Here is a 19,238-nt window from a genome sequence, read left to right as displayed (position 1 = left end):
TTGGTCAACGCTCCTCTATATGTACCACCCGATTCAAATATTTGTAATTAAACATACTGTATCTGAGTAAAAAATACTAATTTTTTAGTGCGTGAAAGAATAAAGATCAGAATAATTTTCTATATTTTGTTTTATTAATGTTACACAGTAAAACAAGAAAATACATGTAGACATTTATAAATAAATGTATATAAATCTGCAAAATTAGGACACCCTAACATTCAAGATGAATGAGAATGAGTCCTTAAATTATTTATACTTTAACTGAGTAAAACACTTAAAATGAGCCAAATGCTCAAAATATGAACTTTGTGCAGATGAATCATAACTATAAATTTAAGAGGTACATTAAATTGATTTAAAGAGTGTAGCTGCTTTTAAATGCTCTCCTATCATGATATCATGAGGTAGGTTTAACCCGAACACATCTGTGACCACATTCAAGGAGGACAGAAGCTGTGTTTCCATTACAAATCTGCGTCAATATCTCTAATGTTGAAAAACACAATGTCACAATTGAGATGTTTCCATTAAATAACAATTTAATAACTTGAATAAGTTTGTTCTTAAATAATTAAAAACACCTGTGCCATCATCCTTTAACTACTTGCTGTTGTCTTCTTCGTGGTTTTCACCAGTCGCAATATCCGGTTGTTTTTCCGCTGCAGTTTTGTAAACCAATAAGGAATAAACCAATTAACCAATTTCAATACGGCCAAAATTACCCACTTCATCTTATCGCTGAAACTTAAATTGTCGTGTTTTTAAGTAAATCTATTTTCAAAATGTCAAGTTGTGTCATTATGTGGTCAATGGAAGCACAGCTACCATTGACCAGTGGGATGCAGTTCATAAATAAAATGGGTTCAGAGATGCTGAAGAGGATTTCTCTCTCGTTCTGATGGATGACGTCATGTTGGATGAATCAGGAACACTGATGACGATCTTCAAGGGCTGGAGATTAGTTTTTAAGACGTTCCTCTTTATTCTCAGGATGAATTTGTTGATTTATTTTTGTTTTGGATCTCAGCTCGGCCTCCAGCTCTACATGGCAGCCACCCAGTTTCCCAGCATCAGGGAGGTTATAAAGCCAATCACGACCACTATGCTGTTGTAGATGGGCCCACTGGACGCTGCAGCGTAGTACTCCATGTCTCCAGAACCCTCAGGCTCATAGCCGGGCCTTGGACGGTAGCCGCCTCCGAATTGAGGGGAGCCATACCCCGGTCCATAACCCCCGTATCCACCATAACCGCCATATCCCCCATAACCTCCGTACCCTCCGTACCCGTATCCATACCCGGGACGGCTCAGGGCTGACCCAACCATCGCTCCTCCTATTGCCCCTGCAGCTGCTGCTCCGGCTACTTTCCCCGCACTCGGACCACTTCTCTGGACCTGGACAGGTACGGGTCTGTAGGACTGACCGCCCCATCCACGGCTGTAGCCGCCGCCACCGACTCCTCCTCCTACGCCCCGACCGAAGCCACCGCCTCCACGGCCGCGACGCCCCTCAGAGCTGGGCAGCAGGGCGCAGAGCAGCAGCAGACAGAGGGACAAGGTGACGGGGAGCTTCAGCAGGTTCATCTTTATATGTCAGCTGCGTAAATAACAATAGAGGAGAAAAACGGAAAAACAATCAGTGCATAAAAATGTCTCTAAACTAAAGGTCTGCAACCTGAGCTCCATTGGCTTCAGCATGTCACCATAAGCTAAAGAGAAAACAAGCTTTAAAAGGGGATTTATTGGGCAAAATTCACATTTTGCACGTTTTTATACTTCCATTTGGGCCTCTACTGCTTCTAAAAACAGTCCAAGTATGTAAAGTACACTGTCCAGCTAGTTAATAAGTTAATGTTTTCTGGTGTCTGGTAAATGAGCCGAGGAACCCATGCGCTGTACAATGGCTACTGGAAAACACAAGTGTAGAAACCACTTCCTGCATTCTTGTTGGTCCTCCTAAGGAAAAAAATGACAACACGGCTCTGCTTTTTGGGCAAAATAACAAAATGTGGGGCATTAATAATAAAGGCTTTACTATAAATCCATAAATAATATCTTGGACCATACGCCATACACTGTAAAAAAAAAAAAGAGTAAAACTTTCAGAGGAGCACTTTTTGTCTAGGGGTCAAAAAGGACGGATGCTCTAGCACCACCTAGTGTCTGTTTGTGCACGTCCCTGATTGGAAATATCAGATTGCCTGTTAAAGACACTAGACTTATCACTGGTCAAATTTATTTATTTTTCTCTGTTTTAAAAAGATTTATTTAAAAATAATGCAAAGGTAACTAAAAATGCAACCTTTAGGAGATTTTCCTAGGTGTTTTTGTGTAGGTGTTTATACACATAACCTCTTTACAAAAAATGACACTTCTAACTAATAACTAATATTCTCTTTCTGAACGTATTTTGTTTTGTGTTAATAGGCTACAAATGACTTTTTTATGTCATTTTCTATAAAATTAGAATCTTCCATTGTAGAAATTGTACTGAACCCAAAAACAAGTTAAAACAAATTATTGTGGTTATTATAATTTTGTTTCAAAGAGTTAAGTTGCTTCTGTTTAAATCAAACGTGTTTAGCTGGACTGAAGGCAGAAATGTCTCTTAGTGCTGTAAAGGCTGCTGACCTCTGACATCAGCAGAGACCTTAAAGCCATCTTTAAGAAATAAAAACTTCCTGAATTCCTAAATGTACATTTAACATTAAACAAAAAATCTGAAGCACTTTGTTTTCAACTTAGAAACTTTTGTATGTATAATTTGATCAAATTAAGATGAATCTTCATATCAAGTCACACCAATAAATCACATGATGACTATAGAAAATGTCTGGCTGGGTTTTCTTGCACAAATTGGTTTTATACAACCAGGAAAATAATACGTGCATCTTTAGCCTGGACCTTTGAAGACCTAAAGAAGAGCGTTTTTAATCCCGCTTTGACAAACACGTCTTACATAAGCAGTGCAGCACAAGACGACAATGGAGCCAACGTGAGATCAGCGCTTTCATAATCTCCGTGTCCTTTTAATTTGGATCTGGCAGATTAAGTCTGTCTTTGCATGAGTGGGACGAGGCCACTGGCCCGGTAAACAACTATATGAGGCATCACTGAGCAGATAGCACAGCTACTTTTAGAGTATTTATACTGAGAATAAACGATAAACGGTACTTTGGAGGAATGCATGCAAATAAAAAATGTGATGGACCAAATTAAAGACAAAATTAACAGATGAAGTAAATATTTGTGGAGAAGAATCTAATATCACTGCTACAACACACAAATAAAATATATTTATACCTTAAAGTAGAATAAACAGGCGTTATATCATATAATATAACTTACTTTAATTAAATCAATAACAAATAGTAATTTAGGGCTAAAATAACTTTAATAGTTGTACTTTTTTGCTTATTCTGACTGCTTCTACTTTTACAGTACACTTGTTAAGTTTTACCTTAATGAATGAAATGCATCTTTCATTTGTTGTTTTATGATGTGTTTGAAATATAAATACTCTGAGTCACTTACTCCAGGAATAATCCAGACTGAGATTAAAGCTACTGCAACTCAGATTGATGAAGATAAATCAAATTGTTTGTAGCATAAATTACACTTTTAAGAAATATCTTTGTGTCTTCTAATAATAAATAATGCAAAAATGTAAGAAATTACAACTCTATATTTCCATAACTGCTTGCATGTAGTAGTAAATTAGGTTGGATGAATATTTAGACTCACCTGCTAGTTGTGGTAAAAACTCGGTTCAGACGTCGCTCTTTGTTTCTGGAGACTTTCACCCGATGCTCCTCTGACCGTCTGAAGGAAAGTCTGAATCACGGCCAGCCTGTTATCCTCCTAACGATCTCCGTCAGGTGGACCGGTGTCGCTGATACTCATTGGCCAGGCGAGCGGTAAGCTGCTGGAACGACGACGTCGCTCTTAAATACCTGCGAGAGCAACTGAGGCAACGTTTGTTTCTAATTCGGTCTAAATTAATAAACCTCTTAGAGAAGACACTGGAACGAGACTCAGCTCTCCTGAAGCTTCCACTTGGTTTGTATCTTTAATAATGATGTAATGATAATGTACTCTGGTGTAAAGATCTATTGGACCTCTTAATGATTTCTTCAACTTTTTCTCAAAAGCAGACCTGGATTGATTTATTATGATAATATCAACTCTTTTCAAATCCTGTTCTCTTCTTGTCTCTGAGAAAAGACAAGAAAATAAAAACCAGTGGAATCCTCAAAACTAGAGATGTGCCGATCAAGTTTTTTTCTGTCGATACCGCTCACATAATTTATTATTATTATTATTATTATTATTATTATTATTATTATTATTATTATTTTTTATCATAAACACTACCGGTTACATTATGTGGATAAAGGAACCATGAATTCACCTTAATTTAGACAAAAACTTGTTTTTAATAACTTTTTCCAAGAAGAAAACTAAACAAGACAGGCATTCTGCAAATTGTACTGCTATTGGTAATACTATCTTTAACAGACTGATAATATATGAAGGCTCTGAAGAGGCTAAATAATTCAAAGAGCCAAAATAAAACCTCTCAACATTGCCAAAAAATTCAAGTATAAAACTTAACATTCAAAGGCAAATACAGGATCCATTACAATAAACAATCCAGAGTTACTGAATGAAAACTTCCTGATAGCATGGCGGCTAGCTGATTACTGCTAGTTCTGAGTGGCTGTTTCTGACTGAGAGGAGTAATTATGCAGAGCAGGGAGGAGATCGATTATTTTTTTTAGAGATTATCTGTCTCATGTTAGGACAGCGAAAGTTTTAATACGTATGTAAAATGTATTTTTTTAGGTTAGATGCTGCAGCTTTAAGCAGAGGTTCGGTGTGAGAGTCACTACCAGGTGGAGCAGAAGCGGCGCTCCGTCTGTGAAATATTACTACCTGTAGCGCGTAGCAGCGGTTCAACAACGAGAGCAGAACCAGCGTCTTACATCGCAGCTCGAAGACTTAAATAATTTTGTGGGTTATTTGTTTAGCTTTCTTACCGTCATACTAATCCGAGTGAGTGTTTGTAGCTGTGCGCTGCTTTACCTGCTATCTGATCCTCCATATGTCTTTTTTACTGCAGTGACCCTCGATGTAGCCAAACTCCGTCAAGTATGGCATTGTTTTTATGTCGTATTAGCTTCGTTGTGTTGATGCATTTTGACGTGCGTCAATTTTCCGCTGTAACACGCAAACTTCCCCATTCACTCAGTGCGTTATAGTTACACTTCGCTTAGGATTTGTTGCTGCGCGTTTGCGCAGTGTGAAGGAAAGAGGAGACCAGCTGCACAGGCAGGCTGCGAAATGAGATGCAGGTGATCGGTATCGGCAACAAGAGTTAATGATCGCCGATCATGCACTTTTTCACAAAAATCGGCCGATTATGATCGGTGACCGATCAATCGGCACACCTCTACTCAAAACGTTTGTAAATTTTACTGTTTCCACAAAACCCTTTCTGCTTTGCATCTACAACAGTTTCAATGATCCCCTGCCCTCAAAATGACTAAAATATTCAACATATAGATTATTATTGAGCAGAAAAACAAAATTCGCAATATTTTAGAATTTTTAAATTAAAAAAAATATTGATTTTGACTTTATGATTTTGACAAATGCGGTCCAAACTAGATGATCTGAAACATTTAATTGTATCAAAAAGCAACACAATAAATGACATTATAATCATTAACTTGAACAAAACAATTACCTAATATGAACACATTTTCCAAAGACAGATTTTTATTAAATAATATAATCACCGTAATAAACCCCCAAAGCAAACAAAAACAAATGTAATTTTTGAAGGGGTGGAATGACATCTTCACGCTTACAAGCCTTGAAAGTCGACTGTATGTTTTGTAAAAGACAATACAAAAAAGTCACAAACTATAAACAGAGTCACACAGAAACTCTGCAGGGTGCCGTCCGTGGAAAAATGTTAATATCGCGACAAACGTACGCAAGGTGCTGCTCAAACTGTGCTGCTTTTAATGCTTGTTTAAAACATTTCAGACATTCTCCTTTAAACACCAACAAAGTAATTCACAGCTTTAGTTTTTTTGTTGTGCTTTTTCGACTAAATCTTTCGCTGAACATGAAGAAGAAAATCCCACAATCTGTCACCTTTGGCCCTTTTTCAAAAATCAGGTTTTTAACATGATACAAATCACAAGAATTGTAAACATCTGTTTAAAAAAGCAAGCAGCTCATTCAAACATTTACCAAAAAAAAAACAGCTAACAGTCAGCCTGCGTCTGTCTGTAGGAACAAAGTCTGTAGATAAAAATTCACTAATTAGCACAATTATTCTGGTTTTTAAAAATACTGAAAAAATCAAAGCGTAAATAAAATGAGCTAGACTTTTAGAAGAAGGCAAATAATAGCATAAAATCTGTAAAACCAGTTTGTCTTTCCTTTGAAACAAGTTGAACGTGTAAATCAGCTTCATGAAGTGATTTTAGTTTTGGACGTAAATGTCAGTCAGTTCACCTGGTTTACAATCTTGGCAGCTGCTGGTTGTAGTTAAAATATACTTGTGTTTTGCAAAAGTATTCACACCCATGCAACTTTTCCACATTTTGTTATGCTGCAACCTTAAACTTCAGCGAATTTTACAGGGATTTTGTGACAGACTAACATAAAAATGAATTGTAAAGTGGAGAAAAATGATATGTTTTACAAACAAAATTGAAAAGAGTGTGTTCATCATGAAGACCAAGAAACACAGAAGACTGAACATGGGAAAAATGTCTTGTTATAAATAAAATTATTTACCAGTGGAACTACTACTTAAAAAAATCAATATTAAGGAATTATTATTGACTTAAAACAAGCTCCTAATTCTTGCTGAAAAGTTACTTGTTTTGTCTTGTTCCAAGTGTGCTGAGATATTTGCCCTAGAAAGTTTTGTACTTTTGCAGTTTTGTTTAATAAGATGCATATGTTCTGGTTAAAATAGCATTTTCATTTTTCAGAGAGACGTTTTTCTCGAATATAAAAAAAAGCGACCTGCCATCTGCGTTCAATGCTGCAGTTGCCTTTGGGACATCGGCACCTCGTGCCCCCCTGATCCAGCGGCCGTGCTCAAACCCCCTAATGGCTGGCTGCTGTAATTTCTGCTAAAGACAATTCTAAAAAGTATTGACTAAGACACTATTCAGATGTTAAAAACTAAACTTAAGAGTTAAGTAACATTTTTGCTCCACTTTACAACAAAGCCCAACTTTATGCTGCTCTATCACATGAGATCTCGGTGAAATATCTTCAGTTATTAGATGCAACTTAAAAATTGTGAAAACCAAACATTAAACTCACATTACAACATGCAGTCATTTTTTTGTCTGTATCAAAACAAACATAACATTCAGTTTACAGAACAGCTAATGACAGCATAATCTGAGCGTTGGGATTTATCAGTGAAACGAAGGCGGCTGATATAAATTCAGTTCTCAGACTCGCCCGGTTCAGGGAGGAATGTAAATGCAAACATTGGCATCTGCGCTTGGATCTTAAAACCTTGTGCTTTAGGTCAGTGTGATTAGCTTCGGCTCTTTTTGATCATTCGTTAGCATTTTGTGCTTGGACGAGGTTAAAATAGGCACTTTACTATAATCATGTCACATTACAGCTGTGCTTGATTAGAATAAGGGCAGGGGATGTGGCCTCTTATTTTAGGCTCAGGAAGCTTATAAAATAAAAATACAAATAAAAAAGGTAAAATCACTCGAGCCGTGTATGTGATGCCATACTGGAAGACAGCAGAAGAGTGAACTGGAGGAGTTGGAAAGGAGAAGTTCTTGCCTGATCGACGCTCTCTCTCTCTCTCTCTCTCTCTCGGTGGCCGATGTAAACAGTTCCTAACAGTTTGTGCTGGAGGAAATCCTCACCTTCATTAGGTTAAATACACTTCGCTCCTTCTGGAAGACCACGAAGCTGCTTTTCTATTATACACCGCAGGTAATTATACCTATAAGTATGGTGAAAGAAGGAGGTCAAAGGTCATTTAAAGAAGGAATATTTATTACTTCGGATTCTGCAGCTGTTTAGGTTATATGTAGTGTTTATGGTACCTTCTTCTGAGCTTCTGCACCTCTCTGTCTTCTTCTTCCTTCAACTTGGTGATGAAACTCTGAAGGACAGGCATCTCAAACTTGATATACTGCGCCACCTGGTGGAAAGAGAGAGAACTTCACCAATAAAGCGTTTATTAACTAATTTAGTAATCGATTAATCACTAATTGGACTAGTCAGACTCTAAAAGAGGATATTTGCTTAAAGAACAACAATCAGAAAGGTAATTAAGCCAAAACTATGCAAAAATATATGGATTTTTAATTTGTCTATAAAAATATTCTACCCAGAACTCCTCAAGTGGGACAGTTTTAGCTTCACCTGGTTCAAATTCTCTCCTACTGAGCACCTTTTGTTATATAATTTTGAATCAATTAATCCAATAAATAATCAACAGATCTGCCAAACATTATATTGATGTTAAGTCAAGAAGAAAGCGTTGAGCTTTTAGAAGTATTATTTTAGCTACAAATTATCAAGAGTTCACAGATGGAATAATACGTAATTTAATTTTAGTCAATAAAATGTTTATTTAATTATTTAAGAATTGAGTTCAATTATTTGTTTATCTGTATTTTTTTTATGTATTTCTAATTTTGTATAAAATAAACTTAAGAGCTTAAATGAAAAATCTGCTGATTCTGCCCATTTCTTATTCGATTAAACCATTAACTGTCAGAATAATCGACGGTCCTTACATCAAAGTAAGGTGTGTGATTGTAGCTGGTTGTGACTTACATCATATGTGACCTCTTCACCCAAGTCTTCCTCCATGAGGAAGACTTTGCAGACCTGCTCACATGGACCCTGAATGACTCTCAGCACCAGAGGAAAATCAGTTCGCTTCAGCTTCACTCGCTCTGAAACACCAACGCATCATTAATGGCTCAATTAGCCAAAATTCACTCAGACAAAGCATATACTCTCACTGGCCACTTAATTAGGTACACCTGTTCAATCAATCACATTGGAATAGAAAATAAATTGTATTCAAGAGTTTTAATCCAGTGGGTAACAAAGGTGTGTTGATGTTAGAGATCACTCAAAATAAGCAGCGTTATGTTTCTCCTTTAAGACAAATTTTATGAATTTCTCAGGTATTTGTCAATAGCTCTAAATATTTCAAACGCTGTGTTTCTAATGTGTGAACCGATCTCACTGCATCGCTACAGGCTAACAAAGGTCAGGGATTTATTTATCTGTTGTTACATAAGTCTTAAAAATAAAGAAACAAATCTGTTTTCGCTAAATCGTTGTCTTCCTTCAAACAGCACCTGTCACATCTATTGATGCCCAAACAGCAGGGGGAGCCGTCAAAGAATCAGAGTAACTCCTGTTTCTGTGATCTCTTTTCACCAGGCTGCATACCGTTAAGTGGAGCCGAGCAGTTCAAACCGTAAATCTACCACTCGCTGCCAGATGTTACCATGGAGGCAATAAAAAACAAAAACACAGCGTCGCTTTTCTGCTGCTGGACATGCTGTGTGTAGTCGCAGCTGCAAACAATCCATCCTGTTATCCAGATGACAAACGGCAACAAGAAAAGTCAGTGTAGCTTTTTCCTGCAGGGCAACTCTGAGCTTCTACAGCAAATAAAATAAAACTATTTCCACTGCAGAAAAAGAGGCTGCAGCCATTTAAACCCTGACTGGGCTGAAGATAAACTTTTATAGAAACGCCTGATTTTAAGAAAGCAGCAGGACAGATGGAGAAAGTTGATCCAGATTAACTCAGTGCTCACGCTTCATTTCCAAACAGCTCACTTACCTCCACTTGCATGGACAAGATAGAGAGCAAAATCATCCGGGCTGTTTTCGATTTTAAACTTGTTGAGGAGAACCCGGAGCACCTGCGGTGTGGTCATGCAGCTGTTGATCCTGGCATTAGTAACTGAGCCATACGCAGGCGTAAACACGGCTGTCTGAAAACAGAAGCATTAAACAGTGACAGTTTACATTTGTGAATTATATTTTTGTTTCTAAATTATTGGAGGTTCCCATAGAAAAGCACCTTATGGTTGTAAAAGTGTCCATTGATGGAGAATCGATGGCGTCGGATTTTCCTCTGGTCGCTCGGAGACCGCCGCTGGCCGCGTCTTAAGACGCCAGCGTCACTTTTCGTCCGGAGAAGCTGAGCGGAGCTCTCACTGTCCTCTGAACAACGACACAAAATAAATACATTATTAGATCACTAATTATTATTACATCACATGCAATAAATCACAGCTGCTCTGTAGGTTACCTTCATGTGAGATCTGTAAAGAACATATCCTGTATTTAAAAATCTACCAGGTTTTTAGGTTTCTACTTGATTTTATTTTATCTGTAGGTACTTTTTAAATACAGTTTATATTGTTTTTTTTTAGACATTTTTATATAAATAGGTTATATTGTGTTACTGTGCTGCTGTAATAAATGAATTGCCCCACTGTGGGATTATTCACAGTGTTGATAAGAGAGAACACATTTTGAATGGATTGTTAAACTAGAATCTTACAATTCCAATTCCTGAGAAAACAATTTGTTCAAATTATATTTTATAAAAGGAAAGAAATTTTCTAATAACTTTTACAAACAGACAAATGCTCCACAGTTGCTGATCTGACTTCTTGGTCATGTTAGAAAACAAAATCTGTGAAAAACGTCTGATAAAACACTTATAAACCCCCCCCCCAAAGATTTGTTAATTGGATCTCTTTAAAATGACATGAACCAAAACATAAACATAAATCTCCTTGTAAAAATTACACCAAACTAACTGATGATGTTTATTAGATGATAGAGTCGCTGACCTTCATCCGTCTCCGTGTTGTCTTCCTGTTTACTGTCAGGCGGCGTCACTTCCACAGTGGGAGGATTTTGTTCTGGGATCTGCTGACCGTCTGTGTTGTTGGGAGAACTGCAGATATAAAAACAAGAAAGTTGAGAGAAAAGGTAAGAGCTGAAAAATCACAAAACTGTAAACATAGCAAGCATAAAAGTAATTAAATAACACATTTCTGATTCAGAGCAAAACCGACTCTTTGGTTCTCAGTTTATTAAAGACAGAAAGGTGAACGAACTGGGAGATATTTTTACACAAAACAATCAGAAATATCAACACGCTTTTCTTTCCATAACATGTTTAATGTGAAAACATGAAGGTAGATTTTACCCTCAAATAACTGTCTGTTGTTACACTTAATTTGTTAAAATATGTTATCATGGTGTTGTGTCAGTTGAGCTGTTCGAAAAAATCCAGGAGAAATAAAAGTAAAGATTATTTGGAGATTTGTTATATTAAAATGTCTTTGAAAAGTTCATTTTTCATTTAATTTAATTCAAAAGGTGAAACTCTAGATTCTTTATACACAGCATGGTATAATTAAAGTGTTTATATTTGCTAATTTCGATATTGATGTCAGTTCTGTTTCTTCATGATTTAAAATGTTACATAAGACAAATAAAAAGCTTTTAGTGGAGAAATGTAAAGTTATTGGAAGGACTGCTGATAGCTGACTGCCCTTAACAACTTTCACAAGACTGGTTCATGTCATTGCTCTTCATAGAGTGCTCTACTGAAGAATACAAAGGGAAAGTTGAATGGAAGGAAAACATCTGAGAGAAAACGGTAAAAACCAGCAGGGATAACTTCAGTTTTTAGAGGATTGTGGAGAAAACCCAACTCAAGAAATGGAGTCAGATTTTCTAAAGCCACTCCACACAGACGGACCTGAGCTACACCACTCCAAAACCACAGATCACTTTAGGAGCACTTTACCTCCAACAAAGTAAGATTTTCAAATAAAAATTTGTTTACTTTTAATTTGGAGTGCTATCAAAACAACCTGGGTTTCTGTTGGACCTCAGCAGAATCACAGGCAGATCACCTCCCTGCTGCATTGATGCAGTAATTCATGCATAAGGAGCCAAACCAACTATTGTGTGAATAAACTACAGAGTGAATGCACATAATTCTCAGTGAAACAGACATTTTTGTTCCAGAAACCTTTTTTTTTTACTGGTGTTATGTAATAATTTATTAAAGTTAATGGAGGATTTCTGTAAGACAAAATCATCAAAATTTACAAAATAAATGCTTGAAATATTAACAGTATTGTATTAATATTTAAATTTTTCAGGTTTTATTATATTAGAATCACTGTGTTTTAAAAATGTAAATATAAAATGAATAACTAATAAATTAAAATAACCTTTTCTATAACATTTCCATTTCTTAATGTATATTTGTATAGCTTCAAAGCATTGATATGAGCTGTGTGCAGCAAAAATAATTATGAATTCACGTAAATAGATCTGTTAATGGGTGATGACAAACCAAACTTTAAAGGTTCTTTGTGTTTAGATTCTGTTTAATTATAGATTTAATGAGCCTATCTCAACAGAGATCCATAATCTGTAACTGTCCTCATTATCATTTCCGGTCTGAGTGTAACCGGATCTGTCTGGTTTCACTTGCCCTTGGCTGTCCAGGTTGCAGCCTGAGTGCCAGGAGGTGGAGGATGGCGGCGGTCGAATTCGCTCGTGGTCATCCTGCATCTGAAGTCTGATTGGCCGCCGAAGGCCCCAAAAGATATTCAGCAAGCCTTCGATGATCAGCTCCTCTTCTTCCTGTTTGGAGACACAGACACTGATCAATGTCAACACTCTTCCAGCAGACAGTTATTAGGCCTTTGGGGCAGGAGGAGTAATGAGTCTGGAGCGTTACGTTGAAAAAGATTGCAATCAAAAGCGAAAATGTCAAGCGCAACAAAGAGTGGGGCTTCTGGGAATGTTGTGTTCAAAGTTAAATATAAAAGTAAGAAACGGCTGTAATTACTTGCCTCTCTGTGTCGGAGCTGGAGATTCTGCCCCTCATAGTAAAGGTTGTATGTTTTCAGATGTGAGAGGATTGCTGCCCTGAAGACATAAAAACTAAATCACTGAGAGGAAAAATCTATTTTAGCTCGAGCCAAGAAAACACCAAACAAGACAGATGAGCTTAAACAGATTTACTGCGCAGCCAGAATTTAATCAAAGGCTCATTGGATTCTTTTCTTTAAGATAATAAAGCAGTATTGATATGAAACTTTTCTAGAGCTGCTGGGCGTCTTATCCAGCCCTGTATATGTGCGGATCTCCTGTTGGCATTTTGAGTCCAACTTTATAAATAAATTAGCTTCTGAAAGCGCCACTGCTCATCAGTAAGAGACAGACTTACTCCATAAAACAGAACTTAACTCCTCATGCTAAGCTGATGTTACAAACATGGATTTTCCAAAAAGCTACCAAAGAGAAGACTAATAATCAGCAAACATGTGTGTGTTCATTATTTACTTGAACATGTGAGAAAGTGTTGAAGTGAAACCTTACTTGCTGATGAACTTTTTCTCTCCGATCTGAACCCCGTCCTGTGTACCATCCATACTCGGTTAGCATGAGAGACTCTGAGGAACAAAGAAGTAAACAGTCAACACTCATTTATCAGTCTCATGACTCCTCATGACAAACTCAGAGGCACACAGAGGACATTCTGAGGAGCAGGAAAGCGACTGCAGAAAAAGAAGAAATAACAAAGATCGTATCTTATTTCCTGCCAACAATTCCCCTCAAGATCCTAAGTGATAAAACACCAAGTCTTTTTACAGAACCAAAACATTTGGTGCTTCATGGCGGAGGAGAGCAGCTGTATTGTTGCTCTTTAACTCTGCCGTCTGGACAGAAGATCCAGTCATGCAGCTGTTTGACGTGGCGGTCGGTTTCCTGTGGAGTGGACTCAGTGTGGGTTTGTGTGAAATCTGGCAGGAACGAAGCCTCCGGAAGCACAAAGACAGGTGCAGGACACATGGGCCACCTGCTGCTTCACATTATTTCAGCTGCTTAAACATTCATCATGCTGCAAAGACACAAAATCTTACCCAGTAATGTTGGTCTAGTTGCTAGTACACCTGAAATAAGACAAAACTGACTTAGAAGTAACTTTTCAGCAAGACATAGGAGCTTATTTTCTCTGAAAAACATTTAGAAACCACTGCACTGAGCCCCATTGAAAACCTCCTGGTTATTCCACCAAATATTGATTCCTGAACTCTTCCTGAGTTAAAACATTAGTATCGCTGTTTCTAATTTAATATGAGCTTGTTTAATTAATTATTGGAGGTCTGAAAGAACGGCATCTTTTTTGCTATTTTCACCATTTCTCATTTTCTGCAAATAAATTTTAAACATTTGCTTGGAATTTCAGACACATGTTGTCAGTAGTTAATGGAATAAAAGAACAATGATCAATTTAATCAAACATATACCTATAGAAATTAAAATCAAAGAAGCTGATAATTTTAAGTAGTCTCTCAATTTTTTCCAGAGCTGTAGTTGAAAAAATACTTGTTCCATTATTTCACCAGCAATCTGCCATTTTTCCCATGTTATAAATGAAATAATTTGCAAATGGAACAAGAACTTTTTCATCAATATAAAGTAATTACTGACTTCAAACAAGCCTTTATATCTTACTGAAACGTTACTTGTAAGCTACTTTTGTCTTATTTCAAGTGAACTGAGGTATTTTCACTAGAAACTAAACCAAAATTACTTGGTAAGAGTTTGTGATTTGCAGTGCTGACACAATACAGAAATAGTTTCTTTACATTTCTGCTAAACATTTCAGAATGTTGACAGAGGGGATTTGAGTTTCAGGAAATAAACAGCACAAATATATATTTAGTTGAATATCAGAGGCTTATATCTACATAAGGAGTATGTGTTGTACAAGTTTCAGCGATCTTACCACAGAGGAGACAGCAGTTTTTTGTTGTGCCTGTGTGGACAGAGAGCACAGGGTCGGATCGGTCCAATCTGGGTCAGGTGTGTCAGGTTCTGGGAGTCTGCCCGGTCCAGAAAAAGCCCACGAAGCTCTTTTTACTGTGTGCGACACCGAACAGATGGGGAAGAGCGGCGTTGCTTAAAGGAAGTGCTCCCCTTCCGTCAAATGGCTTCCTCCTTTGCTCAGTCAGTCACACAGGAAACTGACTCTACCCCTCATACAGCCCAAAACTTCCTCAATTCAAACAGCAGATCAACAACCACACACCAGAAAGAGAATGCAGCTAAACTCTCATCGCCTCTCTGGGATCGGACAACAGATCGGTGTCATCAGCACATTTAAACACAGTGAGCATAAACAACCCGAGGCTGTCGATCTGTGAAATAAATTAAATATTAAACAGCAATTAGCCAGGTTCAACGCCAAGCGCCATCAATATTTCAGCAGCCATATTAGGCCCGTGGAGCGCCCCAAACCTCACCACCGACTGACACAATGGCAGCCATTAGCTTCTGATATCATGTATCATATATTGTGTTCGAAGGCGGCTCCGCTCCAGCATTTATTAATGGGTGATGCTTGTGTTCTGAGACCAGCTGTCAAACCAAAACAAAGTGCTAACAGTTGTGGATCGACTAAACCTGCAGCTCTGACACCAGGATCTAACCAGCCGTGTGACCTTTACAGCTGAGGCAGCATCATTAAAGCGTTCACATTTAACCATGTCAAATGTTCAAAGCATGTCAAAGTTTCCTTCTAATTGTCAAGAATAAATATTTTATATTCCATTATGTAGACTTTAATTAGTCTGTGCTGCATATTTTGACTAAACGCAGCCTTCAAGTTGGGGATTGTGTTCAAAAGAAAAAAATCAGGTTTGAAATACTAAGTTTAAGTTGTGCTGGAATCTCGGAGGAATTGAATAAAATATATATATTTTTTTTCTTAATTTGGCATAAAAACTCTTTTGAATCAAATGTAGCATCAAAGCTGCATCAGTGCCACTGGCACCACAGTAAATACAGATAAAACATGTACATTTTTTTTGTCTGGCATTTAATATGAAATATATTTGCTGTTTTAGGTCAGTTCATTTTACCAAAATTCTTCCAGAAGCTTTGCAAAACTATTTGCTGGTATACTGGGTCCATTCCTCCAAACAGAACCGGTGTAACTGAGTCAGGTTTATTAGGCCGCATCGCTCACACGTCTTCTCATGTTTTCACTGTGTGATATCACACTGTTGATGTTATAGCTGTGTGATATCAACTCCAAAACACTCACTTTGTTGTACTTAAGCAACTTTATAAATAATTGCTATCTTTAAGGTAATTGTATTTTTGAAGGATTTAATTTAATTTAATTTAATTTGTGTCCAAGTTTAGCAAAATACCCACTCCACATGGAAAATATTGGAAAGTATTTTTAGTATTGCAAGCTTTTACCAGAATATAACGGCAAGGGTCATGATGTAGTTGTGTTTTTCAAAGACGGGGCATTAATTTTATATATTCAATTGCTAAAACGTATGGCAACCTTCATACATGTAAACGTCTGGCTTTGAAGAAAGCAATAAAAATATTCTGACATAAATGTAGTCCTAAAAAAGAAAGCTTTTAATCTGATATGTCAAACGGTGACTAAAAAAGTGGATGTTTCTTTTTAATTCAGTCTTATAAACCTCTGATTTCATACACTTCTTTTCTAAGCAGAACTTATTGTCTCTGTGAAACAGATCCTTTTGAGATAAAGACGACGGCCGCAGCAGATCCAACATCAACCCAACTGCAGACAGCCTGACCCAAGGCTGACCCAGTCCCGTTTCAGATCCCAACGTTCTTCTTCTATGTGCTGGAAAACGGTCCAAATGTAGAATATATTGAGCGTCTGAATCCCCCTGAGGCTCATTATAACGTCAGCCAATCCTCAGACTCCATCTTCTCCTCTTACTCTCGTTGTCTTCACTTACTCTGTTGTTTGGATTGAAACCATAAAATTCAGTTGATAAAAAGTATTTTCTTTTTCTTCTCCGAAATGTCTACAAACCTCTCGGTCTACAAATTAATTAGCTTTCTATCAAACATCCTCTAACGACGACCTGACTTTTCTCTCCACGTTCTCTCTTTAAAATGTCCCCTCCCCTCCTTATTTATTGCCCTCTCACCCCGTCGCCTCTAAACCTCCTCAGTCAACGTCCTTGGTGCTGAATAGCTGCAAACCTCCTCCTGTTTCTCTTCCAAACCCACCAACAGGGTCTCCGCTGTCTTTCAGCGTCCACATGACTACTGCTCTGTCTCACCATTGTCATTACTGTCATAGCAACAACACAGAAACTAAACCACACACAGACCTGCAACAGAAAAGCGTTTTGGCTCTGCTGCTCTTAATGGGGACGTCAAATATGAAGCAAGCAATCATTTATCCAAAACAAAGAGTTCAGACTGTCTAGAAGTCAATTCTTTGATCCATTTTAATGGTTTTCAGTCAGTCTAGAAAGATTGTGAACATGCACTCTGAACTCTATCCGGCTTTTTAAATCTTGTTAGCAACAGAATAATTTAGATAGTTTGGATATAACTTTGAAGAAGCCTCTGACTGAAGACACTTTTTCTGTTAGTCTCAAAGATGATGGTTGTCCCATAATATTCTTAATTTTACATAAAATTAAATAAAGGATGCTGCATAATCTTGCTCTCTATTTTTACTCAAAAGTTTACATTTCCAATTTTCTAGTTAAAATTAGCAGAAATGTTTCTTGCAGACAGAAGCGATAATGTGTCAGTTTTTTTGCCCACTTCAGCCTCAAAATCCAAAATGGCTGCTGTTTCACACATTAAATCTGAAAACCAGAATATTTGCACTTCTCAAAAATTCTCAAAACTACAGCATTTGAAAAATACAAACTTCATCGCTATAAGCTTGCATTGCTAGTATTAGTCAGCATAATCTTTAATATTAAAAACTAGCTAATCCCACAGACGTTTTAACTGGAACTAGAGCATGGTTAGGTTGGATTAGATGTCATTCCCAGATCCAAATTCAGAGATAAATGGGAAGCAAACCAGCAGTGCTTTCTGCTGGTTTGTTGTCTACTGTTCACCAGTCCTCAAAATGTTTTTCACTGTGTGTTTCTCATCTTTTTGGCTGCTGAAGCTGATAAAACCTTAGCTTCCTCATATTTACTTTGCAAATAAATAACAAAATGTATATTTTTGATATTACCAAAGACAGTCTTTGGTAGCCATTGGTACTACTTGTGTCATAAGTTCAGAAGCATCATACTAAGGTAGCCTTAAAAACATCATTAGAGGCTTGATTGCATGATGTATGTCGGCTTAAAGGGAATGTGAGGCAGCATCCACTTTGGGAGCAGCCTCTGTAACTGGCCATGTGTGCTGAGAGGAATTTTAACCATCCCTTGCTTGTTATGTAACCTGTTTTACTAATATATTTATAGCTATGTGGTCTTCCTGGTTGTGGAAATGTCCGATATGGAAAGCATTTTCTCTCGTTTCCGTTCAGGACATGAAACAAAGTGCGGTGGTTTGTGGTTGCTCTCTGAACATGAATAAAATAAAAACGAAAAAGATAATATCTATGGTTTTTGGAGCATACTGGTGGCGTCAAGATGTTTCTGGACTAGCTAATTCCATCCGCTGTAATATTATTTCAGTTATTTTAATTAGACAACAAAACTACACATCCGTTTCGTATCGGAACATCTCTTTTAAACAAATCATGATACGCAGACTGAGCTACACCGACCTGAGCTGGATTTCTTGCCGACTTTAGGAGACTCTTTCTTGGCTCATCTACCGCGCTCCCTCTCGGTTTTCTCCTCTTTTCTCGAGAATCAACCGTCGGCCCACGGATGAGTACAACTTGGTCTCGTGCTCCTGCCGTTGGAAACAATCAGCGCGATGCGCGTGCGGCCAAGCATCCAGGATCTCGTGGAAGGAGGAGGACAGAGGGAGAGAGAGAGAGAGGTCCATCTGTTGTGGCGGGGCGCGTTGCGTAGGAGCGACGCTGGGCCCTGAGGTTAGGAACCAATCAGAGGGCGGGATTTACGAGCCTTTGTTCACGCGGAGATGAATGAAAACATGACAACAATGGGAGAGACGGGCACGCGCACAATGGTCGATTATTGTTATTTAATGGAGTCCTGGACCAGGGGCGGTGCTAGCATCCTGAAGCATCGGGGGGGACAGCCCAGCCAAGAAAATGTTCTAATTAAATAATGGAATGTACAATACATACACTTTGTTCTGTAATTTAAACTAGCTGTAAATTTAGATAAGACTAAATTCATGATATTCGGAAAC

The 19,238-nt window shown here is 37.7% G+C and overlaps 1 protein-coding gene and 1 long non-coding RNA gene across 4 annotated transcripts; one reads left to right on the top strand and one right to left on the bottom strand.

The window, feature by feature from the left end:
- Positions 1-112: 112 nt before the first annotated feature.
- rassf2b (Ras association domain family member 2b) lies at positions 113-19,018 on the bottom strand. Of its 3 annotated transcripts, XM_081610772.1 has the most exons (13): positions 18,682-19,018; positions 14,881-15,014; positions 14,012-14,041; positions 13,467-13,540; positions 12,934-13,013; positions 12,574-12,721; positions 10,907-11,013; positions 10,126-10,268; positions 9,883-10,036; positions 8,854-8,975; positions 8,115-8,212; positions 3,748-8,011; positions 113-1,600 (listed from the first exon to the last, which is right to left on the bottom strand). In XM_081610772.1, the coding sequence occupies exons 4-12, from the start codon at positions 13,517-13,519 to the stop codon at positions 7,942-7,944; spliced, it is 975 nt and encodes a 324-aa protein (XP_081466898.1). In that variant the 5' UTR covers positions 13,520-13,540; positions 14,012-14,041; positions 14,881-15,014; positions 18,682-19,018; the 3' UTR covers positions 113-1,600; positions 3,748-7,941. The 3 variants fall into 3 exon arrangements, with proteins under 3 accessions (XP_081466898.1, XP_081466897.1, XP_081466899.1); XM_081610771.1 differs by lacking the exon at positions 14,012-14,041 and having other exon boundaries at positions 18,682-19,006; XM_081610773.1 differs by lacking the exons at positions 14,012-14,041; positions 14,881-15,014.
- Positions 11,806-16,930, top strand: LOC103470049 (uncharacterized). The gene is made up of 2 exons (XR_534441.3): positions 11,806-11,884; positions 16,652-16,930. It is a non-coding gene; the product is annotated as an uncharacterized LOC103470049 (long non-coding RNA).
- Positions 19,019-19,238: the final 220 nt, after the last annotated feature.

This window comes from Poecilia reticulata, chromosome 9 (genome assembly GCF_904066995.2).
Source record: "Poecilia reticulata chromosome 9, P_reticulata-male-v2, whole genome shotgun sequence".
Taxonomy (NCBI): Eukaryota; Metazoa; Chordata; class Actinopteri; order Cyprinodontiformes; family Poeciliidae; genus Poecilia; species Poecilia reticulata.
Note: the sequence above shows the minus strand (reverse complement) of the source record. Positions and strands in the feature narration are given on the sequence as shown.

Bases quoted from the DNA above. Each gene is read 5' to 3' on its own strand.
- rassf2b (XM_081610772.1), bottom strand. From the start codon at position 13,519: ATGGATGGTACACAGGACGGGGTTCAGATCGGAGAGAAAAAGTTCATC. The intron at 11,014-12,573 runs GCAAGTGAAACC...TTATATCTGCAG, and splicing joins TGCAACCTGGACAGCCAAGG to TTCTCCCAACAACACAGACG. The intron at 8,976-9,882 runs GTAAGTGAGCTG...TTGGTGTTTCAG, and splicing joins TCTTGTCCATGCAAGTGGAG to AGCGAGTGAAGCTGAAGCGA.